Source organism: Tiliqua scincoides, chromosome 3, assembly GCF_035046505.1.
Source record: "Tiliqua scincoides isolate rTilSci1 chromosome 3, rTilSci1.hap2, whole genome shotgun sequence".
NCBI classification, from domain to species: domain Eukaryota; kingdom Metazoa; phylum Chordata; class Lepidosauria; order Squamata; family Scincidae; genus Tiliqua; species Tiliqua scincoides.
The window spans coordinates 76,583,484-76,609,371 of NC_089823.1; the positions used below are offsets into that span (position 1 = coordinate 76,583,484).

The window sequence follows — 25,888 nt, forward strand, 5'->3', positions numbered from 1 at the left end:
TGACATCCATTGATTTCAACAACCACATTCCTACTAAAGGTGATAGAAACTGTTACCAGTTGTGAGTCTGGTGTGTTTTCAGAACGTGTCGCTGGTGGGCCTGGAGGGGGGGCAGGGGAGGCAAAGCCCTAGGCGCTGCACCCACCATAACCCCAGTGCTGCTGCCTCTGCCCGCCATGCCACCGCGTTGCCACCTCTGTCTGCCACCTGTTAGAGCCATTCCGCAGGCAGGCAAACCTCCATGTAGCACTCCAAAGTGTGTAAAAAGCCTTCTGAGGCTTCTAGCATGATCTTCAAGAGAACTTCCGGTTTCATCGTATTGCACCAGAAGCCTCAGAAGTCTTTTTGAGCACTGTGAAGCATTGTGCAAGGCTCAGTTACACCTGCATAAGTATCCCCTTGGGGAGGCAGCATGATGCAAGGGGCAGCATGTGGTGGATCTTTGCCCTGGGGCGCTATGGGAACTAGGTCCTTTACTGGAATGTATGGGAAGTTGTCTAAATGGGGGCCATTAGGTTTATTTTCCATGCATTCTGAAATGAATCATAGAATCTGAGTTCGAAGGGTCCTATGAGATCGTTGACTCCACCCCTCTGCCACTGCAGACAATTCACACATACAACATCCGAAGGAAGACGATGTACAATCAATGATATGAATGGCATTTGTTTTAAGAGCCCCATCAGTATCCACATTGAAAAGTGCTCACCTTGTCAGGCAGGTGGCAGTTCCTGGCAGCTACCATTTTATTTTCGCACAATGCCATGGATACAACATGAGTGTGCGGCACTACAAGGACAACATGATGGCTCCCAGTGAGAGCCGACAGATTTTTGTGCAAGCCACCATTTTATTTTACCCCCAAGCCCCAGATATACCATTAGTCTGGATCACAAGGTGAAAATAAAATGGTGGGAGCATCTCTTCTTTCCCAAAAAAGAGAACCATGGGGGCGTCAGTGCTGATCAGAACTATGGTGCATATGAAGGGAAGATCATCTCTTTTCTTATGTGCCATTCTCGCCCCTGAAGCTGCTTTTTGTCTCAATTGCTTGCAGCAAATAGTTGCGGGGGACGAGTAGAGAGTCCAGATTCAGGGATAATTTTTAGCAAAAGAATGGCATGTGGGAAAAAAGGAGAGCTGCACCAAAGAGTAGACCCTAATCAAAATTAGGATGACTCTTTTTCTCTAAAGATGAGGTGCTTAAATTGCATTGGCGCACACTTCTAGTTTGACCTTAGGTCAAGTTTTAAAGTGTATCAATTATTTAAAGCATTGAGAACTTTCAGATGCCACACGTCTACCATTTTATAGGGTTGAACCCATAAGGACAAATCAGTCATATTTACGCTGTTCATATTCTGTTCAACAGTGGCTAGTCAAAGTGACAAACTTCATTTTTAAAAGCTCTCACAGCCATAGTTGTGGTTTTAGTCTCCGGATATCTGACTTGACAAACACAGAAACCTTAATTATAGTGTCACAACTTTATATGAGTGCATTCCAGGAAGGAGGATAGTTCTTGTATTGCATTTCTACTTTCCTGGAAGTGCCAAGAACAGGCACCGAAAATACGGAAGGCTGACATCTGGAGTATTTCAGAACAGACAAAATGCTAAGTATATACTGTCCTGGCTGAAAATAAAAATACAACAACCACCAGCCTCTAAAATTAGATGGAGTGCTTTTATTCTAACATAGGTCATTGTTCTCCAGAACTCTGTGCAAATGAAGAAGGAAAGAAGAAGAGGAAGGAAAGGCATATTGTTGAGTTCTTTCAGTATTAAATTCAGGATTTGTAGTTTTTAATACAGGATTTATACTGAAATGAAGGAACCAAAGAAAAGTGTTCACCCGAGGCTATGGAAACCTTAGCAATGAGTTTTCAAGCTACAACAGTGCTCAGTTTTTTTTCTTTAGAAATATACATTTTAAGCATAATTCATTGTCATTTTTAAGAAACAGGAAAGGTTTACAACCAAAATGATTGCCTTTTGAGCCACTACAGCTATCTCTAGTACTCTGCTCTTGTAAAATGTTCAAGGCTAGCAATGAAGAAATATGGGAAGCAGGCAGGCACACAGTCAAGGCTAGCCTTCAAAGCAGCACTGGTTCCCTGACCCGTCCGTCGTCCTCCCCACACACACACACAAAAGCAATAGTTTGCCCTTCAAACAGTTTGGACTTCTTTGCCAGTCAACTAGCATCCATTTCCTGGCTTCCACTGCTCTCCTTCATCTTCCTCTTGGATCCTCTTCCTTGGAAGGAGGACATTATGAAATGGAGGAGAGGAGAGTAGGGGAGACATTCTAGCCCACTGTTGTCTTCCACACTTCCTCTTCTGCTCCATTCCCCTCTTACTTTTCACACTGAAGGAGCTAGAGTCAGTGGCATAGCTAACAATCGTGTAGCCCAGTGCAAACTCAAAATGATGCCCTGGAAGTGATGTCACACCCAGGCTTTATAAAAAAGTGAAAATCGGGGGGAAACCTGCCTCTTCCCCTAGAAGCTCACCACCCACTTGCTCTGCTGTCTCCCCCCCCCCCCCCGCCGCCAGTGGCATAGCTAAGGTATCTATCTGCTACCTGGGGGTCAATGAAGATTTTGTAGCCTCCCCATGACGAAATCAAATTTAGGGCACAATCCTAACCAGGTCTACTCAGAAGTAAGTTCTATTTTGTTCAATGGGGCTTACTCTCAGGAAAGTGTGGTTAGGATTGCAGCCTTAATTAATTAAGTAAATAAATGTGTCCCTTATTGGTTAGAGACACTGTGCTGGGGTGAAGAGAGAGAGTTATTCTCCCCCTGCTAAATATAAGAGGAGCACCACTTGAAAAAGTCCCTCTCTACCCAGTTAGCAAGGGTAACTATATTATGATACATGGAAATGAGAGCTGAAACAACTTACTGGTTCCATGCTATATCATACTAACATCTAATTGGCTGTCAGAACAATCCATCTCATAGGTCAGTTTTGAGTTAAAGAAATCCATTTCTTGTTTCATAAGGCTGTTGTGTTTTCATTTTCTGGTTAATTGGCCATAACTTGTGATATAATGCAGATATTCCAGTGAGGTTTGTTTCATTACATTCTGGATTAAATTACCTTTCCAAAGATATATAACATGATGGTATTATTTGTACATACCAACTTTTTCACAATTTTGACCACTAGTGTCAAGCTCAGCTTGTTGCCCCCCAAAAGTGTGTTGCCCTGTACAACTGCTACCCCCTGTACCCCCTTAGCTACACCACTGGCTAGAGTAGGAGGGTGGGTTGCTGGCATCCAGTGTGCCTCCTCATATGCCGGGCGGACTTGGGCCAATCCTGGTATTAACTGTTCAGCTATATAATTCAAAATCATTTTAGAGTACAATATGCAATATGTTCCATAAACCACAAATACTAAAGAAAGCCATCTGCACTTAATTTTAAATACAATGAAAAACAGCTACCCTGTCCCTCGATTGAGTGGAGAGTACTTTTTACTCTCAATAATCTTTTGATTTTTTGAAACAATTGGGTCACTATAATTAATACATCTGGCATTTATGGCAATCATCAATCAAAGTGTACTAATGTGCAGTTAATGAGGATTTAATTAATATGCACGTCCATGGTGATTTCATGAACATTTAGCCATAAATCAACAGAAATTGGTAGGATAATCCAAGAGACAATAAACAGTTGTGCAAGAATTAAACTGAATGAATCACAATAATCAAAGAGAACTCACTCCTAGGTAACTGTGCATAGGATTGAAGTGTTACTGTCATTAAATCTTTGGAAGAGTGTTCAAACTCTTTTCCAAAAAGGATTTAACATGTGTAAATTCAACAGATGGGGCTGCTTCATGCTGAGTCTAACCACTGGTTCATTCCCTGCTCTGTCCAACAGCAGCTCTCCATGATCGCAGGCAAAAGGCTTTCCCTAATAACTGGAGTTCCAGCAATTGAACCTCACAACTGCTGCGCTATTCACATTCTCCTATATTAGTTTTGCTTCTTGTTATGCTTAATCAATTGTTTTATTCTTTCCAACAGCAATTAGAAGAACTGGAGAAATTATGCAAAGCAGACCCCAATCATGATGCAAACACAGATGTTATTTTGCATGCTGTTTTGTACAAAGTTTATACCTTTTGGAGTTCAGGGACTCAAATGAATCATCTTGATGAAAAGGGGAGTTGGAACACAAGGCCAGTTTACACAAGGCCAGTATAAACCCTCCATAAATAGTTTGTAATACGTGCAACCGGAGAGCTATATAAAACTGTCTGATCCAGTGGCATGAACTCTCAAAGCATCAAGGTTGTGCTCCTCTCCTGATGAAAAGAACTCTGTGGCAGCCTTGTGGCTCATCAGATGTGTTGCCATAAAAACCCATCTCAGGACCCATAATGATCTCCTTTATTCATTCCTGGTTTCCGACATAGCCATTATAGACAGCTCATCTGTCTAACGTTAAAAGCCTACACAGTTCCTGGACTGCTCCACCATCTAATCCAGCAGTGTTTAGAAAAAATAAAATGAAAATGAAATGTAGAAAATCAAACTATTAACTGAATGCCATGCTTCACATGGGGGTTCTCATTTGGACAGTTACCATCAGCTCATTTCTGCAGCATCCGTCAGCAATCCTACACACACTTAAGCAAGTCTTATTTCACACAATGAGATTTCCTTCTGAGTAGACAAGCATAGACTTGTGCTTTCAATTTGTTAAATTAAATAAACAAACAAATCAATAAATAACATAAGGCAAACAGGGTCTTTAGCCCATGTCCTTAAGAAACAAAGATTTTTTTTTTTTTAAGGAATAAAAAGTATTTGGGATAACAAATATTATTTGTCCTTTGGGATGAAAGAAGTGGATGCTTATCACTTCTTACCTGTTAAAGTAATTGCGCTAATCCCTTATTCCTCAAAGCCCCAGATGCTCACCTAGATCCTTTCCTAGCAAGGAAAGTGAAGAAGACAAGCAGCCTGATTTGGAATCTCCCCCAATGACATATGTTCTTTTATCTCCTTTGCACAGGGTCATATATGCAAAAGTTGTCTCATTCATGGCAATGGTGGGGGAAAAGCTATATCAGAAGAACCTCAACACAATAATGTTGACATTTCAGCAATTCTTTGTTTGGGTTTATTTGGATCATTGATGGGCGTAAATGAAAGTGTTCCAAAAGTGAAAAATACTCTGTTTTTATCTTACGCTATTCGTGTTATTTAGAACTTGGTCTCCACTGGATAATAGCACAATCAATAACTTCTTCATGACTTGTGTTTCATGTTTCATCAGTGATGTCACCAGAGTTTGCGTCACCCGGTGCAGAAGGCCAGTGGAATATCACCCCATGATGGACCTCTTCCCATGCAGTGGGCGGGGCAACACCAGAGGCGTAGCTAGGTCATTTGACACCCGGGGCCCATAAATTTTTGTCACCCCATATGACATATTTAATTAATTAATTATTAATAATTATTAATTATATTGTTTAATTAATTCACATTTTTATACCACCCTTCCTCTAAGCAGCTCAGGGTGGTGTATATGGTTCCTCCCCTTATTTTGTCCTCACAACAACCCTGTGAGATAGGTGAGAAAGAGATAGTAATAGTCATGACATGAAATGAATAATAATAATGGCCATAAAAATGAATGCAGTGTCCCCAGTGACCACCTTACCAGCTCAAGCCTCTGGTTTATTCTTTGGGAGGTGGGGGGGTGGCTGCCTTCTGGAGCATTTGTTGAGCTCCACTTTCATCAGATTGGGACCATGCAGCTAGCCTTGCATTCCCCTTTGCCTGACTTGACTAGCAGCCAAGGCACATTTGCTTACTCGCCAGTAAATGCAACCGTGTGGCTTTCCATAGGGCTCAATACATTCGTCTGCTTGGAGGGAGGGACTTCCTTCTTGGGTGTTTTTGGGGGGCTGCTTTCATTGGATAGGAACCATTCTGGTGTCATTGGATTCCTCTCAGCCTGCCCTTTCCGATTAACTATGGCAAGTTTGCCTGCTCACGAGTAAACGCGCAATACGGCTCAGTTTCATTTTCCATAGCGTTCCATGCATTTTTTGTTTCCGTTTTTTTGGCCATAACATTTGATGGAAAGGAGATATTGCCATCTGGTTTTTTGCATTGCATTCCGCTGGAAATTCCACATCCAACAGTATATAGCATGATGGGGTTACTCTGAACCTTCACAATGTTAGCGATGTTAGGGCATTTGTGGTGTTACACCCCCCAAGGGTGGTACCCGGGGTGAACCACCCCCCCACTCCCTGCTAGCTACATGACTGGGTAACACCCTTGGTGGTGGACATGGCGATGAACCATTGTCCCGCACCACTGGTTTATTGGCTATAATGTTTGATATAACAGTGATATTTCAACGTATTTCATTGCCTTCTGCATGAAATTATGCTTCAAATGATATATAATATTATGGTATTATTTGAAAATACCAAGATTTAAAAATTTTTGGCTAGTAATGCTGTCACCCCTTTGCACATCACCTGATGCGGTCAGCATCCCCCGCACCCCGTAGCAGTGCCATTGTGTTTCATAACTGGTTTTTTAATAGATTCCAATAAAGCTATTACCTTGTAACTACTGCCTGTGCATTTATTTGCTAATGGACCAACCCATCACCTTTCCATTTTTGTCTGCTTTTATCTCAGCATACTGAATTGAGTAATCCAAGCGAGAGATCTTAAAATTAGAGGAAGATGGCCTTCTTCCACCTAATAAAGAGATTTACCTAGAGACGATACATAAAATCTAATATTAGGTAATACTACCAAATTTGACTCTTACTGATGCCTGTTTATCAACCAAAAATCATCTCAAGTTTTGCTAACATAAGAATTACCATGTTTTTTCTTTAGTCCTTCTCCCTGTCTTAGAAGACTCCTATCCTGTGTGTTAGCACTAGACGAGAGGAAGCTCAAAATTACCACTGTCATTTATACTTTCCAAAGAGACGCCCCACTGTTTCTTTCTCCCAGAAGACCTGGATGCACACTTTTTCTTCCCACTCAACTTTTGGTTGCTGCCTAACATTCAATCCGAAGGAGAGTTCTGGGAATTTTGGGCATGAGCTCATGATTATGATGATATTGTTGGTTGTAATAAAGGTGTTACCTTACTGTTACTTTTGAGTTTTTCGCCTAGAAATATGTTCCTTTAAAAATAATAGCACAATTGCTGTGATGTTTGCAGTCCATTTCTCTGACCAGAACCATTATACCATGATGAGGCCAAGAATCAATATGGGGATAAAATGTTCCACAGTGATAAATTAGCTGAACAGGCCTTAAAATACACATTTACAAAAGAATTACTGCCATTCTAAACAATCTAATACTAAGATTTAGAAATGTGAGCAGAAATTTATGGCTTCCTGAGCAGCCAAATGGAAAACAGTTGTGTAGTCTGTGTTCCACAAACTAGCTATGAGGAGAAATTAAGTGTTCACCATCTGGTCAAAGCCAGACGATAAGAAGTTGTTTAGTTGTGCAAGATTATTTGCAAGGTTCATAAAGAGTACCACTTCCAGCTAAACTGTAAGAAAATATCCGCAACCCAAATGCCTCCAAAAAGCTCAGAAATTTCAATTTGGAAAGTTAGCAAGACATACACCAGGAGTGGCCAAACCACGCCCGCAAGCCACATGCAGTTCTTTGACATATAATGTGTGGCTCATGGAAATATGTTGGCTGAGCTCCTTTTAGGGTCACAATGAATATAAAAGATTAATTTTAAAAATTTCAAGCTTTATAATTATTTACCCAGTACAAACAGAGTTCAATGGATTAAAACATAAGTTTAAGGATCATAGTGAGTAAATGTATTTATGAATTTAAATGTTTTTTTAAATATTCCTCAAACATCTGAAGTTCATCTTACGTGGCTCTTACATTAAGCAGGTTTGGCTACCCCTGACATATACTGATAAAAAGGAACTCATTTACTATAATATTTCTCAAAAAAACCCATAGTCATATTTGATGCTGAACATGGTCTGGTATTCTCTTCATATGAAAAAATTGTCATCATCTCTCTCTCTCTCTCTCCCCCCCCCCCCGTTAAAGGCCTAAGCAGAGCAATATTTTAAGGACCACTTCCTATTCCATTTGAACCTGACCATGCACTTGTACCATCAGAGAATCTGCTCCATGTTCCTCTGCTGTGAGACTTTGCTCCCTCCCCCCCTCCTGCTACCTGTGACCTGGATCACACCAACCACACATATACAATTATTATTTTTTTCTGTTTACTTCTGAAGAAAATGCAGCATCAGTGGGGGAGGGCATGCAGGGGTGGCATTATGTGTGGCTGATGGCAACACTGGAGTTCTGGCCAGGCCTGGTAGTATCTCAAGCAAATACTGTTTTACAAAACCACCAGAAGTCACCCAGGTCCTCTATGCTGAAGGAAACGACACCACGGTCATACTGCCCCTAGAAAGTCTCTTTGCTCAGGGAAGTGGGGATCATGTAACAATATATGTTATAACTAACCTTTTAAAATGTAAACTGCAAAACTTTGGAAATCATTCCTTAGCACATACATTCTGACATTTGGATTCCAGCCTTCAGAATGGTGCTTGCAAGGGCTGGGAGAAGGAGTGTTGGTTTCTTTTGTTACACAATTCAAATAAACAAAGAGCCAAAATGCTTTCTTGACCTTTGCCTTTAAATACTCAAAAGATCCAACAGATCCAGCTGACACATCCATTTAGCATTCCATGGGTGTTGCCTGATCCCACTTCGCCCATCATCGGACACCTCTTTCCCACCGACTGATTCCAAAAACACATTTCAGATAAACAGGCTGCATAAACATTGCAACCAATCCTAACACAATGTCCTTTTTTCATTCTGAATCTGCTTTTAGCAGCATTTGAAAACCTTGTGGTTGTTTTCAAACTGGTGCCGCAAATTTCTATGTTTTTACTTGAACTGGAGCATTACTAAAACATTCAGCAATATCTTTAACCCATGAGTCAAGCCTTTTCTGGGTCTGAAGGTAGAAAAAAATGGAGGTACGGTAATTCACACAGAAAAATACTAACAAAATCTAAGGATCTCTTCATGTCATGCAGTCTTTGTTCAGTTTTATTTTATTCTGTTCCTCAGATGTATTTTTTTCTGTTGCAAAACAAAATCCATGTTTAAGTACGGATTTAAATTTCTTCTGTACTTTGTTCACATCAGCCCTGTTCCAATTCTATTATAGAGTATCTAACTGGGAATCATTTTCATTTGCAGTTCATTCCTTCTTGGCCTGCAACTGAACAGTGCTCAGCAGACAGCAAAATTTATCTCAGAACAAGTCCTGGACTTTAAATGAAATCTCTCTGAAATTGATTACCTCTGGCAAATAAAGGAGAGCTACCAGACAAACCCCACCCCACCCCCATCCCCGGATTCCACTCTATGTTATTTAGCCCAAGAGTCATCTCATGGACATTTTAGAATCAAAATATTACTGCAATGTAACAGAACAATTCTGTTATTCTAATCCAATGGTTTCCAAACTTTTTAGCACCAGGACCCACTTTTAAAGTCTATTAGGATCCACCTAGCTTTACAAGAATTTTTTTTAAAAACTTTCTCCTTACCAACTGCTCAAGCCTCTGACTTATCCTTTTTATTATGGCAGGGGGCGTCTTCTGGAGCATCTGTTGAGCTCTATGTTCACTGGATTAGGACTATTCAGGTGGCCCTGTGTCCCCTTTCACCTGGCCTTCAATAGGAGCCAAGGCACAGTTGCCTAGGCACATGTAAACATCCATGTGCTGCTCCTTTCTGTTTCCATAGGACGATACAGTTTCTGTGTCAACTTGGAGAAATTCCTTTTCAAGTGGTTTTTGGGGCCTGCATTCATCGAATCAGAACCATCTGGTGGCTTTGCATTCCTTTTGTCCTGCCCTTCAAAGTAGACTGATGAACACTTGCCTACTCATGAGTAAACACCAGCTGCGTAGCTGACCGGCATGCCATCCCGGGGAATGCTGGTCCACCTGCCACCCACTCCAACCCAAAAGTAATTGCGGTGATGTGATGACATCACACCAATTACTTCTGGTGTGGTCAGAGCAAAGCCGGCCACTTTCAAAGAAGTGGCTGGCTTCTCTCTGACAACCACACCAAGAATGACTGTGGGGGCAGGCAGAGAATCTGCCCACTCCCACAGTCATTCTCAGCGTGACTGTGAGCCACTCGGAGCAAGGCCGGCTGCTTCTGTAGCCAGCCTTGATTCAAGCGGCTTGGCTGTGAGGGAGGGGAGCCGAACCACGGCGACTAGATCATTATGGCTGGGACACCATTGCCAGTCGTAGAGGAGTGCTGCCTGTGGTCCTGAGACCACTGTGATCCCCCCTCAGATGCGCAACTATAAATGCATACATGGGGCTGAGTTTCACTTTCCATGGGGCTCAATACATTTTCCTAGTAAGCTATCTGCTTGTCAGTTTTGCAACCCACCAATAATCAGGTTGCAAGCGAGTCCGATCCACGGTTTGGGAAGCACTGTTCTAATTAATTTTTCTAATTAGATAAACAGTTATCTAATTAGATAAACAGTTTGTGTAATTCTGCCTTAAAGAAATAGTCTGCTTTTGCTTTATTGACTTCATATTTTTCTATCGTGCTATACCAAAATGCAAACCAGCATCTAAATCAGCGGTTTTCAACCGCTGTGCCGCTGCACAGTAGTGTGCCGCGAGGCAGCTTCAGGTGTGCCGCAGCTGCGGCTGCTTTGCATCTCCTGCTGTGAGCAAGAGGAAGGCTGCAACCCAATCCTCCTTTACCTGGGAGTAAGCCCCATTGACTATCTGAGCAGACACACCTAGGATTGGGTATCAAGTCCCTTTTCTGCCCTGCCTGCTGATGGGGCAACCAGAAAAGCCTGGAGGAGGTCTGGGGGGACTGAGTGAGAACAAGGGGGGGCAGGCAAGCAGGTAGGAAGCGAGCGGGTCTGCTGAGGCCACAGCCTAAGAATGGGCTGGCTGAGGGTCCATGAAAGTCTCTTTTCCTGCAGCTCCCCAAAGCAACCCTCTCTACCTTGCCTTTGCCTTTCAGAGGAGGGGCGTTGGGCCACAATCCTATCCACACTTTCCTGGGAGTAAGCCCCATTGACTATAATGGGACTTACTTCTGAGTAAACATTCCTAGGATTGGGCTTTTGGTCACACTTTTTTCTGAAATACAGGAGCAGAAAATGGGGGGAGGAGAATGTGAGGCAAATGATTCTGGACCTTTGGAAGGTGTGGATCAGTGAGGGGAGGGACAGTAGCAGAGGTGCTAACTGCAATTATGAGATGGGGGGAATGTGCCTGAGGGAGGGGGTGGGTGGGGGAGAGGAGGAGAAAGAAGTGTCATTTGCCTGCTCCTGTATTTGAGAAAAAAAGAGTGCAACCAAAAGCCCAATCCTAGGCATATCTAGTCAGAAGTAAGTCCCACAGGCACATCCTCCCCAGTCTTTGGCTGCAATCCTAACCACACTTTCCTGAGAGTAAGCCCCATTGAACAAAATAGGACTTACTTCTGAGTAGACCTGGTTAGGATTGTGCCCTTTGTCATGTAATGATTTAATTGTATTAATTATATTAATTAAAAATTAATTGTAATATGGTAATTTAACGTAAGTAAAAAACTGGGAGTGTGCCTTGAGAATTTTAGTGCCTTGACAATGTGACGTGAGCTGAAAAAGGTTGAAAATGGCTGATCTAAATCCTATATTATCTATTATTACCTTTACAGCATATCAGTATACCACTTCCTCCAGTTTTACAACCAATGCTTCTGTTAATAATAGATCAAGTCTCTACATAAGGTAGACACACATGAAAAAAAACAGAGAGAATTTGTAAGTAGCCAATAGTGTATCCATGTGTCAAATTAAACGCAGTAGCTCTAACTCCTGGCTGTATTATTGATGGTTGGCACACCTTCATTTTAAGCTTTGGCTGTCCCCAAAGTAATCTGAGCTGTGGATGAAGTGAAAACAATTGCAACTTAGCTCTCACTTGACCTGGAATGATTGACAACTAGCAAAAGGCAACTGCACCAACAGAATGGTTCTAACTGCATATTATGAAAAATTGCTGAATCTGTCATACAAGGCATCAGCCCTATTCTATGTTTGTAATAATGTGAAGATCACTTGACGTGCTACTGCAGCCTACCCTCACCATGCTTGGTCCATCTCTGACCTTACAGACCACACACATTCCTGTCTTGTTCATCTTTAGTAAGATCATGACCTATAGGCAGCTGCTAACTAGCTGTAGTCTTGGAGAAGAGACTTGAAGTGTGGCAGCTTGCCAAGAATCTCCTAAATTGCATTGACTTGTTGGTTGTCCCTTACAGTTCACTTTTCGGGCCAGTTCACACACCACTTGAGTACCACCTGATCTTTTTCTTGTGATTGCATGCCATACCACTGAAGTCACATATCAAGTAGACCACATACAAGGGGTAGGTGATACTGTGGTTCCCCCATTTTGGCACTGCACCTCTGTGGTGCTGTTATGGGATGCAGACACATCTTCCACACTTCTAGTAGTTATTTGTAAGAGAATGAAGACTAAGAGCCCAATCCTGGTGCACACTGTCGCAAATGTGCCATAAGGTGCTCCGTTGGGCAAGTGCCAGAGCTCTGCCACTCGGTGGTTGTGCAGACTGCTAAGTAGTAAAGAGGTAGGTGGAGGCGTGGTGGGAGGCGGAGACTAGGCATTCCGGGGAGGAGGGAGGCAGAGGGAGGGCTTCGCTCCACAAGCTCCAGAGCCTCCGTGTCAGGCTCGCTGCCCAACATGGAGGCTCTTGATTCTACACTGACCTTTGGGTCGCCGTAGAATTGAGTAGCCCCATGGTAGGGTTACTTGCTTTACCAGGGGTAAGGAGATGAAAGTCCCCTTCCCCTGAAGAGCCGCTGGCAGTTGCCTGGAGCGTGCAGGATGCGGCGGCAGCCATTTTGAGCGTCGCTGCACCCCCCCCCCCCACACACAGGGCAGTTCAGGATTGGGCTGTAACAGCCTGAAAGTAAATTCAGGGGGAAAAAGTGACATTGGTGGGAAGACATAAGAACTTGAGCTCCCCAAGACTGGACCAAAGGTTCAAGTAGTCAAGAATTCTCTCTTCAAAAGGTACCCTCCAAATTCTTCTGAACAGCTCACTGGCAGAGCAAGAAGGCAATTTTTGCTTCTCCTCAGTACTTGCTGTTCAAAGGCATGATCCAGGGGGGTAATAGAGAGACAGGTTTGCCTGTAATTTTATGGAGACCTGTGGCCTTTAATGAAAAAGAGTCACAATTTGGAAGTGCTCCTGGTATCAGGATCAGTACTGGGAAAGCAGACAGTTGCCTTGACCAGAAGTACTTTTGAGTCGACTACATCCAATGCGCCAGCTATGCATACTTCCAGGATAATAAGGATGCTTCAGGCATCAATTATGCCTTTGACTTGTGTCTGCAAGGACAGACGAGTGAAGCAGGCTGTACATTAAATGGTTAGGGATCTTCAGTTTATGTACTGGAAACAAATTCAGCATCTGATGGAGCATCTTTAGTATTTGAATCCAGTTCAAATGTTGGGTTTGATCCAGGGACCTTGCTTCTAGATAGCCACAGTGCAACTGGGGGACACAGCTCCATGCCACCCCCAGTTCCCTGCCACTCCATGCATAGGATTGTAACCTAAATCATCATATAAAAAACCATTTGTAGAGCTGGATAATACATTGAGCTGGACAGATTTACATAAGAAGTTCAAAGTGGGATACTGAAATTCTGTAATTGGAATACAGAATTGTATTCCAATGTAATTGGAATTAATTGGAATAAGAGAAAGGTTGTATTATAGCTCCACATTTGAAGGCCACACTAGCTGTGATGGGGCAGCCACATATATTTTATCCATGCATCATCCATTTGTGTATAAAGCAGGGATGGCTAGGTCTACTCTTCCTATGAAACAGCATGCACAGGGGAGAGAAGCAAAATCTTCACCTCCTCTCCACCTTACCTGGCTGAGATCAATCACTTTCAGTGATTATCACCCAGCCCTGCTCCCTTTTGGTATCAGAACTCAACAAGAAGAATATCGCTTCAAAAATGGAGTGCAGGGAGGTACTATGAAGGAGCAGATTTCTATCCCTTCCCCATCTGCTCTGTTCCATATAAATAGTAGCCCCTGGGACACAGACACAAATATACTATATACATGATGGGGACTCTGTTCCATATAAATCTGCTCTGTTCCACATAAATAGTAGCCGCTGGAACACAGACACACATATACTATATACATGATGGGGGCAGGCATGTGATCAACTGCCCAATCACACATCTGATTTGGTCCTCAGTGACACCAGTCTTCAGCCCTTGTTCTAACACAGGGGTCTCTAAACTTTTTGGCCAAAGGGCCACATCAAATATCTGGCACAGTGTCTAGGAAAAAATATTAAATATAAAATTTAAATAAATACACTAGAGATGGAACTTAAATGAATGAATGGGCTCAAATGTCCAGAATTTCTCCAAGCACCAACACAGCCCAAGAAATAAAGCATACACTTAAATGGACCCCCATTCCCCACCCCAGAAGCACAACTCTGGTTGTGTTCAGTCAGTTGGGCCAGAGGCTCTCAGGGGATCAGAGGCTGGCGGCGGGCCAGATAGAGGTTCTACACAGGCTGCATCTGGCCCCGGGGCCAAGAACCCTGATCTAACAGTAAGTTTGGTCCTCAAAGTGGAAGACATTGGAAATTGCTGATGCAATACGTGATGCTAAAGGCCTTCTACTGTACATGTGGCATTAGTAACTGCCCAGTATCCTTTGAGATGGTCAGATTTCATGCTCCTTATAAAAGCTTGTTATTGGTGCTCCAAAATTAGAAGAATGGTTGACTGTGTGGGTTTGTGTGTGTGACACCCTGCTGAGGACGTCTTGCAATATCCAAACAAAGTATCCAACGCAAAGAGAAAACATTCAGATTAAACTATCTGCCTTCCTACACATTTCCACCACAGGCTATGTTTTTCTCCAGACAGATAAACATTCCCCAAAACAGTTCTCCTGGCAATGGATAATTTAAGAGGAACCATACACCTAAGCGCCTTCGTTTAACCCGTCTGCTGAGGAAGCACAAAAATCTCGGCTTTCATCCGCCATTGAAACAAACAAGAACATTCATGAACGAGCACCCACAACAGACTTTTTGGGAGCAGCTTACATATTTAGCTACACCCTGACCTCAGTTACAAATGCATAACTTTCTCAGAACATTGAGACCAAGAGCTATACATACTGAGCAAAAAGTAAATATAAATGCTTCACTAATGTATTCTGCAAAGCTGGATTCTGCCAGCTGCTGTAGTGTAAAAGCTAAGAGACTGCGCATTGAATCAGAACTTCCCCAGTTTGAATACTGCTCTGGTCAAAAATTTTCACCAGATGGCCTTAGCCATCCTTCTCAGTCCTAGCAGCCCAGCTGCAATATGAAGCCGGTAATATTTGCTTACCTTACAGTGCTATTGAAAGGATTACTTCAATATACTACACATGAAGCATTTGCATACTGCAAAAGTGCAATACAAATGCTTATCATTCTTATCTACAAATGTTCATACAGTCCACCCTTTTATTTGTGGGAATCTGTTCCAGAATCCCCCATGATGCGCAAATCTGTAGCAACTTCTGGTTTGACAAGCAAATCGGAAGTGGTTTTCCAAGTCCTCTGGGACGTAGAGGTCAAACTAGTGAGCTTGCAAAAATTCCAGTCCAAACATCTGCTGGGAGGTAACATAACAACAGTATTTCATTTATTTCCTTCTCATTACATTTGACCAATGGCAATCCAGTGACTAGAGAGCGTGATGCTGCTTTTCTAACATTCAGCACAACAAAATGCATATAAAGCATGGCGTGTTTGACCACGCTTTCCTGAGGTTTTCAGCAAAGAGCCACCTACCTTTCAACTTGAGATCTACATTGTGCCTCAGCCAAGGGTAGATTCCATAACTTGAGGAATCTTCAGGAATAGGATTGTTCTCTATCCATCCTTCACAGGCAAACCGGAAAAAATCCTCACAGGGATCCACAGATGTATTTAGTTTGCTTTTGATGGCTGCGGCTGGAAAGATTCATGAGTTCGTACAGTATCTTCCGTGTTTCAAAATGTACATGATTATACATGATTGTACAAGAGGTTTTCCATTCTCTCCTAGGCAGGGCCTAGGAGAGGAGGGTAAAGGGAGTAATTTGTGCCCAGGCCCAGGGTCAAAAGGGGGGCCCAGAAGCCAAAGGAGGGGCCCCAGAAACTTCCTGGGATCTGACATTTTCCTATTTACTCAGACTTGTTGCCCTCACTGGATGTTGGGGACACTACCAGGAATGGGGATGCTGGAGACACTACTGATGCCACATGGGTGGGTAGACCTGGGCTCCAAAGACTTTTCCAGTTGTCTCTACCCTCCCCCCACCCTGTTTCACCCCTCTCTCTTTCCAAAGGGGCCCAAAAGCAATTTTGTACTCCCTGATAAAATTCCTCTCAGTGGTCCTGCTCCCAGGTACCATCTACCCACTGGCATTCTTTCCTCTGTCCGTCAAACTGTGGCTCTTTCCCTGCTGTGTTCAAACACTATCTCCTCCATTGTAAAATAAACACTCATCTATTAGCCACTAGTGGTTCCCAAATTTTTTGCATCAGGACCCACCTAAAAAAGAAGTTTCTTTTTACCAGCCGCTTAAGCCATTGTGGCCATACTGTAAATATCATTGGGCAACAGAGCTCCCCTCAAATAGCAAGTGGTTTAACCCTTGAGGCACATAATCTAATCTACCCTGTCGGTTTTGTGAACCACCAGAAATTGGGTTGTGACCCACTGGATTGTCATGGACCCACAGTTTTGGAGCTGCTGCACTAACTGATTTTACTTCTTCCTTTGGCCTCCAAACTTCTGAAGTATGCTATTCACTGCCATTTCTTTACTTCCTCTCTTACAACTCACTTTTTGCTCCACTCCATATGGTTTCCGCCCAATGCACCTCACGGTACACAGAATCCCAACCTACTTCCAGGGCTTTTTCACAAATTGCAATACAGTATTACTACATAGCTACATTTTTAGATGCTACTTTTATTATATCTTTAGAGTCTGTTATAGAGTCATATTGTGCCATACAGTTTCTATTATCTTTTTCAGAGGAACCCTTTTCCAAGCAGCTGCACAAAATGACTGCACATAAAGTAGTCACAAATCACTTTTATTAGCACGAACAGTTATGATCACGACTGTCCCTTGTTTTGTAGTGCTTAGAAAATACCAACTGGGCTTAAGTCTATTTCTTTATATCTTGAAACGGATTGGTGGGAGATTTAGGATGGATAAAATCATCATACAGCACATAATTTGTGGAATGTGTTGCCATGAGATGTGGTGATGGCCACTAGCTTAGATGGTTTTAAAGGGGGTTTGGACACATTCATAGATAGCACAGGTCTAGCGATGGCTATTAGCCATGCTTCCTCTGCGCAGTCTCCAGAACCAGCAGCAGTATGCCTCTAAATACCAGTTTCAGGGGAGCAATGGTGGAGAGAAGTCTACCCTGCTCTTCTGCTTGTGGATTTGATGGACCTTTGGTCTCATTCAGCAGCTATGTTCTTAGGGAGGCAACTGCATTCCAGATTTCACATAAATAGCTTGAATATTGGCTCTCAGTGCAGTTTATAGTATATTTAAGTTTCCTAAGTTTTCCTGAATTGCATTGATATTTTAACATAAAGCAAAAAAGAAAATTGATTGCTTACCAGCTTCAATGCATTCCGGGGTCAAGCAATACTCCTGGTTTGGTTGCAATTTTATAAGCCCTCGGCTAGCTGCAAAAAGGAAAAAATATCATGGATTAACATTTGTTGCGGGATGAATGACTGGGACCTGATTGGATGGATAAATCATCATGACCTTTGTGGCTATAGGGCCTTTCAGAAATCCACACTAAGGATACAACCATTTCATCATTTGTATATTGGTAATCACGTTTCTAATCTAACAGCTTAATTCACAAGATATGCTGGCAATGTGTAAGGCTATTGCTAAGAAGGTAAATTGCATGGGTACCAAACGACACAATTAGGTGTTCCCATATTCTGTGTCTCTGTAGCAGCAAATACCAGTTGTAATATGTGAATCAGTCTTGCATGAGACTCAGTCTACACATTATTATGGAGAGTGAGGTGTTAGAATTCTGAACTGTTCCATTTTAGACTGCAGAATTGTATTTTTTTAAATCCCATACCTTCTTTACCCAGGATTCGCACACTGGAGAGGACACTCCAACTTCGCCATACGGCATCGGCACAACATGGGAAGCAGCAGTTACCGGTTATAAGTCTTCGCTCGACTGGCGTAGAGCATGACGCCAGGGGCTGCTTCCGACGGTGGGAGAGATCATTGCATCTCATTGGGCAGCTACCGCCCGCCTTAAGCTGGGCAGTCCCCAGCCAGTAGCATGTATGCACTGCTGAAACAGAGACGCCTGTGTTGGCTCGGTCATGTCGTGAGAATGGATGATGGCCGGATCCCAAAGGATCTCCTCTATGGAGAACTCGTGCAAGGAAAGCGCCCTACAGGTAGACCACAGCTGTGATACAAGGACATCTGCAAGAGGGATCTGAAGGCCTTAGGAGTGGATCTCAACAGGTGGGAAACCCTGGCCTCTGAGCGGCCCGCTTGGAGGCAGGCTGTGCAGCATGGCCTTTCCCAGTTTGAAGAGACACTTGGCCGAGGCAAAGAGGCAAAGAAGGAAGGCCCATAGCCAGGGAGACAGACCAGGGACAGACTCCACTTGCTCCCAGTGTGGAAGGGATTGTCACTCCCGAATCGGCCTTTTCAGCCACACTAGACGCTGTTCCAGAACCATCTTTCAGAGTGTGATACCATAGTCTTTCGAGACTGAAGGTTGCCAACAACAACCAGCAATGGTCTGTGCTAGGAACACAGGATGCTGCCTTATCTTGAGTCAGACCATGCATCCATCTAGTGCAGTGTTTCTCAACCAATGGCATGGGTACTACCAGTGGTACCTGAGGTGGTGTCTGGTGGTGCTCACAGGACCCTGAACACCTGCTGCCTGACAGTGAGATCAGAAACACAATGCAACAAAGAGCAGTAGGAGGCTCAGCGGACAGAGCTCCAAAGCATGCTTTTCTGCGCTTGAAAAAGCTCTTCTGTTCACCCTGAGCCTCTTGCTGATGTTTGTCATGTTGCATCTGGCCTCCCAACCCAGAAGTAAATGGTGATGATGTCATCATCAGTTACTTCCAGTGGTACTCCAAATAGGTGGACCATGTGAAGTGGTACAGTAGAGGACAAACTTAAAATACGCATTCTGAAATAAGCATTCTAAAATATGACCCCTCACAATTCTGCCACCTTCCTTGACCACATCAATCTGTGTAACAGATAGATTGGGCCCTTAGACCACTACAGAAACTGATGCTAATGGGGATCTGCCATTGCCCCATCCCTCTACCATGCAGCGACTGGTACAAAGAGATGATTCGGGAGTCTGGTAAAAAAAAGGAAGCAGCAATGCCATATATAAGGCTCTTCACAGAGCATTCTTGGGGACTGTAGGCCAAGCTAGAAAAAAAAGTTTAGACATAGGAGCAAAAGAGACAATGGAGGATGGCAAGGGGTGCAGATGGAAAACATTGTGGCTTATGTTGGCCAATACTTCATGCAGTTTAAGTACTAATGCTGTACTCTCCAAATTGTTTATTCTGGAGAGAGAATAACGATCTCTGCAGAGTTACTGTGGATAACTGTAAAACTGTAGGAAATCAAAACTACAGTTTGAAAATGTTAGGAAAAGAAGTAATTTAAGAAAAATAATTTTGTATATACAGAAACTTTTCAGTCTCAATGTGCTAAGTTTTTACTTTTTGAAATACCTGGAGGGTTGTCACAGAGAGAAGGGCAGGACTTTTTTAGACCCATGATGGACTGCTGGATCCCCTGAATCAAACTTTAGTACCATGTCTCATGGTCTGTGTTAGCAGGAAAGCTCAGTAAGAGGGGGGGGGGGGAAACTACCTATCTATTATTCAGATGGCAAAGGATTTGGGTGCCCTTTAGAAAGTAGCCCTTTTTCTCTTTAGGAATTAACATTCTCATGGCCCTATGAACCTGTATGGCCTTCTTCCAAAAAGAGCCAGGTAGAAATTGGCCAGAGGTATAAAGGTATCAATTGGTCAGGTATACCTGGCCAAAAAAGAGCCGGGTATAAAGAGCCAGGTTTTGCATCTCCTCGAAACTGGGCAACTGGTCCCTAGGTCAGAGTGAGCTCCTCATCCAGTGCTTGATAAAAGATGGGAGACAGCAATCTGGACTAAATGGGTAGGCTGCAGATCACTGTGCCTCCCTCTCCTTTCCCACACCCAGCAGTCAGATGTAGGCGAGAAGGCAGCAGCCATGGGGAGCATGTGTGAGTTTTGGGGGTGTGGAATTTGCACACCACTTCAGGTGGCATTGGGGCTCAAACTGATCCTGCCTGCAAGCAAGCAAGCAGTCCTATTGCTCTCACATGTTCTTGGATACACTATGATTTCACCTCATATGCATGGGAGAGAAATTTCAGAACTAGTTAAGGCCCCAACCCTATCCAAATTTCCAGCACTGATGCAGCTGCAATACAGCCCCAATGTAAGGGAACAAATGTTCACTTACCTTGAGGAGGCTTCTGTGACTGGTCCGTCACCACAGGATGCAGTGTACCCCCCCCCCCTTTGCATGGCTGCATCAGTGCTGGAAATTTGGATAGGATTAGGCCCTAAGTGCCTCTCAGAATGTCCTACTTTGACTAGGTTCTGGAACTATTGAAAGATCCTTCTGTTTTGCCAAGTATGTCACGGCCAAGAGTAGGCAGGGTTTTAATTATTATTTTTTTAATGGCAGAGTTCTTTTCAAATCACTGTTTGTTGAAAGTACTGTTATACACACTGATCTCTTAGGAATGGGTTGTATTGAAAATCAAAAAGAAATAAGTGTAACAAAGCATAAACTGGCATTTGAAAAATGAAAACTAGCTGTAAGTGATGGTAATTTCAAGTGCAGGAAGAGAACAGTGCTTAATCCTTTCAATGTTCGCTGACAAGGTTAAGAGCCCAAGTCTATTTAACTTTCCAGCAGTGATGCAGGCACAATGCAGCTCTGAGGTAAGGGAACAAATATTACCTTACCTTGAGAAGACCTCTATGACTGCCCCCCATCTCAGGGTGCAGTGCACACCTCATTGGCGTGGTTGCATTGATGCTCGATAGGATTGGACTCTTGGTATATTTTATGTTTAGGAGAAAAGCAGGTGGGAGTAAGCAATTCTGGACCGTTGTGTTGCCAGGATCCAGTGGCATCCAGGCCTGGGTTATGTCACAGAGGAGGGTGACACCCCCCACACACACCTGTGCTGTCACCCCCTCCCCTGCACATGCATGGCCATCACCTCAGAAAACAGCTCTATTTGGAGCTGTACAGAGCCAAGGGCAGGCAGGAGGGCTGACTTTGCAGTTCATTTTATGGGGTATGCCTACATTAAATTTATATCAGGTTTTATATCAGTTTGATTATCAAAGAATCCTTGGAATTAGAGTTTAATGATGGTGCCAAGCTTTCATAGGGAGATCCCCAACTGCCTTCATAACATTATAGTTCCCCAGGGTTTCCTGCAGAAAAGGAATGATTTAAAGATGTAGTGGAGATATGACTACAGTGTTTCTTTTTATTGGGTAGTACCCTTAGTCACACTCAAGCATCTTGCACAAGCATACACCACTCTCCCCACCTGAATACTCCCTAAAGAAGTCCACAAACCCCCCCCCCCCAAAAAAAAAAAAATCTGCTGATGAGGGATTACTCTGCTAGTGGTTTCCTTCACGGCTTCTGGGTCTCCTTCCTGGCCCTTCAGGCCCACATTGCATTCCGTGCTACTGCTGAGGAGCCTCAAACCTCAAGGGCAGCTTTTTGAAGGGTAGAGGCCATTAGTTAGGAGGTGGGGTTTACACTCACACAAGTTGCATGGGCTGCTACCCATAGAGTTTTGACAAGTGACCTGCAAATCCATAATACAAATAACTTTAGTACAGTACATGGATAGAGCATGGAATTTGTTGCCAATATTTCATCACAAATTGTGTGCAACATGCTGATATTGGGAAGGAAACCTCTCTCCCTCTCTCTCCTGTTACAGCTTTAATGAATACATTTGATGGACTCTCCCCCACCATATCTCCTAAAGATATTACCATTCAACAAGCAATCATCTCGCAGTTCACTTATGCATGTGTACTGAACTGCGAGACGACTGCTTTATCCAAATGACCCGTTGAACATTTAATCAACCAGAACTAAATTAAAAACCAAATGGAATGAGTTCTCCAAATAAGCTTGCCAAATGTATGGATTACAACTCAATATCTGACACTCCAAAGACGTTAGCCATTTTTATTCAGAAGCTACATTTTCACAATCAGCATATTATTGGTTTTTAGATGCCTTGCTAAGAGACGACCCTCCCTTCCAGATTGCTTGTGGGTTGTCTCTTTTTTCCCTGTTAGTGCTGCTGTGATTAATGCTGCTACCACTTTAATTTGCCGCAGGATTTTTCTTAAAGGGGAGCTTTAACATGATTTTAGGTTCCTTTTACTATGTCTTGTTAGCCACCAGGGAGAATTGTAGTCGTAAGGTGGATTAGAAGTATTTTAATTAATAAAACTGTATGGCAAAGACAGTAAAACTGGGACACTTTCTAGCAAAAGATAGCTATGAACTTTATCTTGTGCTGCAATGTTCAGAGAATCCCAGAAGAGTGAAGTGGGAACCTGAGGACTTTTTAGTCCTCTAAGTTCTTTCCCTGGAGGCAGGATCCTCTACCAACCCAACCTCCTTAAGAGAACTGGGAAAATAATGTAAAACATGATTAGCATAATAAGCCAAATGTACAAAGAGCAATTCCATTCCAGCAAGATTTTTGAGGAGCCTTACAAAAGCTGCATCTATGCGAGCCCCCAAATATTGACACTTACCCAGGAAAAGCGCCACGCCAAGCACGACCGTGCTACTCACAAACACACCAAGGGCGATTCGGGTAATTTTGCTAGCTGGTTTCCTGTTGGCTGGCATTGAGCTCCCTGCTGCCTCGCCTTCCATCAGGATGAATTTGCAAAGCTGTCTGAATGAAGGTCTGCGTTTCTTTCCTACTGCAGTTCTGTCACTGTTTGGCTACAGAGAAGTCCCATCCATGACTGCCCTGTTCCAATGGCTATGTTTTATTATAAGTCAAAATTGCTGTCAGGACCCATTTCCAAGTCTCTCAATCCCCTCAGAGTTCGGGGTGGGGAACCACATAAAATGCAGTATTAAGTTTCTTCGCTGACCAGGACTTGGAGAGACACACAATGACAACTTAATTTATACCTCTTGCTGCTGCTTGCAATGCAAACAGACCCCTTTTATCAGCAGTTCAGGACATAAACATTTCACAATGTTGCCCAAACAGATGGTTTAGCTATTCCATCTTCCAGCAAGTTAAAAACAAAAAACAAAAAAAAGCAACAACAACAAAAAGAAAACACCAATCCTTTCCAATTAAAATCTGGACTTCTGACAAAGTGTTGCAGGCACTACAACGAGGACCCTTTTCTTGCCCCTATTTAAGAAATCTAATTATCAAACTGACCATACATCTTTTTTCAGTCTAGCTGTGCTATTTGTCTTCATTGAGAAAAGACATCCTCTTCAAAAGCAAATTCTTTTTTCAAGCTTGCAGGGAGTTCTTGGGATATCTTATAGCTGCTTTTTTAAAACAAAAAACAAAAAAAACTGGGAGGTTTGTGTACAACGCCAAGTGCCAAAAATCAGAGTCATGCTTAAGTGCAGGGCAAAGCAGTTATTAAAACAACCTACAGTATGGCTTAAAAAAAAAAAAAAACAACCCACACAGATGGGCAAGTTATATTTCTGTATCTGTGGTACTTTTCTAAGTCTTATCCAAACATAGCATTTTAGGCAGAGGAAGAATGATGAGCGACAGGCATACAGGATACAAGGATGAGAAGTGTTGGGTAAATGCATTTTCTCCCCAAGAAAGACCCCATGCAGACATGTGCTACGAACAGAGCAATTTCACATTTTAAAAGATTCAGTCTTGAAATAATGCCTTTGTGATGGAAACTGTTTCAAACAGGCCGTAATGAATACCTACCACATTTATGTAATAATGTTCTATGCTAATAGAAACATCTTGGCTGCAACCATGAAATTCCAATTCATTCCCAGTGACTACATTCAAGAGAAAAAGTAAAAGGGCTTAAATCTTCCTGGAAGAGGACACATCACCTGTTACAAATGTTTCCCCGATACCCCTTAATCCCGAACGTGTGACTGGAAAGCTGTGGTTGGTCGGTGGCGAGAGGATCTGCGCATTGTACATGCTCAGATGTACTTTGCTCTTTATTTCATACTCTCACAGTCCAGGACTGAATCTTGGCACTGACCACAAGCTCCGGAGTTCAACCTTGGCTCAAATTAAAGTCTGTTTGTGCCAAGAACTGACACTGCCATCTTCTATTGCCAAAGTCTCACACTGAAAAGCATGCTTTAAAAACACATCCTTAGAATAATTTCTATCCAATTCACTTTGCCATGTTCAATTGGTTGAAGTTCTCACCCTTGACAACTGACCTTGGATTTCATACTACATTTAATTCCACTGCAGCAACCATTCTTGTTTCACCTTTCTACTCTATCTCTTTCTGTATTTACCAGTGCAAATCTACCTTGAATTGGCCCAATTTTAATTGGCTTCCTATCTGACAGAACTCCAGTGAAACTGCTTAGCTTTTGTACCTTGCAAGAAATCAGTTGTTGGTTCTGAAAAGTGAATAATTGTGTTTGTTGGAGGGCACATTCTCTACTTTAGAATGGCCTTATGCTGGTGAGAAAGCTCCACCACTTCCACACCTGTTTCCTGTGATTGCATAATTGTTGCTCAAATACTGAAAGTTCAGTAAGATGTCCACATCGCCCCAGAGTTGACTGAAATAGATGCTTGCTCATGTGAATCCATCTCTTGGTCTCTATGGACACCATTATACAAAACTTGTCACTTCACATAGCATCATTTTATTTTGTGGTACAAAAGCATCGGCTTATATCCTAAGGAGAGCACAGGGAAGTAAAAGTGGCGCTTTGCACTGTTGTTCTGTATGTAACTTCACAACCGTGTGTGGAAAAAAAAATGGCCCAACAATTTTATATATGACATCTTGTGCAACATATTTTAAAGCACGTTGTGCGATGTGATGCACAACATGTTGCACAATCCCAAGTGCAGATTCCATTTGGATTTCTGTGCACAAGAACCCTGCAATATCACTTCCATGTACACAAGCTCCCCTACGCAAGTGGCAAGCAGGGACGTGCAGTGCGGGGGTGGCAGGTGAGGCAGAATTGCCCTGTCGTTGTCTGTGGAAAAGCACCATAGCTGCCCTGCCTGCTTGCACCTGAGGAGGCTCTCTTTACACCGGCTTTCTCAGGTGTACGGCTTTTTCCATGGACTACGGTAGGGTGGTTCTACCTCACCTGCTGCCTCAGTACCACACATCGCTGGTGGCAAGATGACTTAGGGTACAACCCATTAAATTTTTTCTGCACTTCAAAGCTGCCAACCAAACAATAACCTTTTGAATTGTTATTCTCTCCTACAAGCATAATATTGTGTTCCTCTGTGCTTTAGGATAAATACCTGAAGAGCGGATGCCCAAGGACTAAAGAGGCTGGAATCACATTTGTATGTTAATTCACAGCACAGGTATGTAGAA

General features: G+C 43.0%; 1 protein-coding gene across 1 annotated transcript in view; it reads right to left on the reverse strand.

Moving 5' to 3' along the window:
* PHEX (phosphate regulating endopeptidase X-linked) overlaps positions 1-23,216 on the reverse strand; it is a 114,687-nt gene extending 91,471 nt beyond the window's left edge. Inside the window, exons 1-3 of the mRNA XM_066621215.1 lie at positions 23,093-23,216; positions 17,822-17,890; positions 15,983-16,144 (exon numbers count right to left, since the gene is read on the reverse strand). Of these exons, the coding sequence (XP_066477312.1) occupies positions 15,983-16,144; positions 17,822-17,890; positions 23,093-23,216 (355 nt within the window). The remainder of the gene's footprint in view (positions 1-15,982; positions 16,145-17,821; positions 17,891-23,092) is intronic.
* Between the last annotated feature and the right edge of the window lie 2,672 nt (positions 23,217-25,888).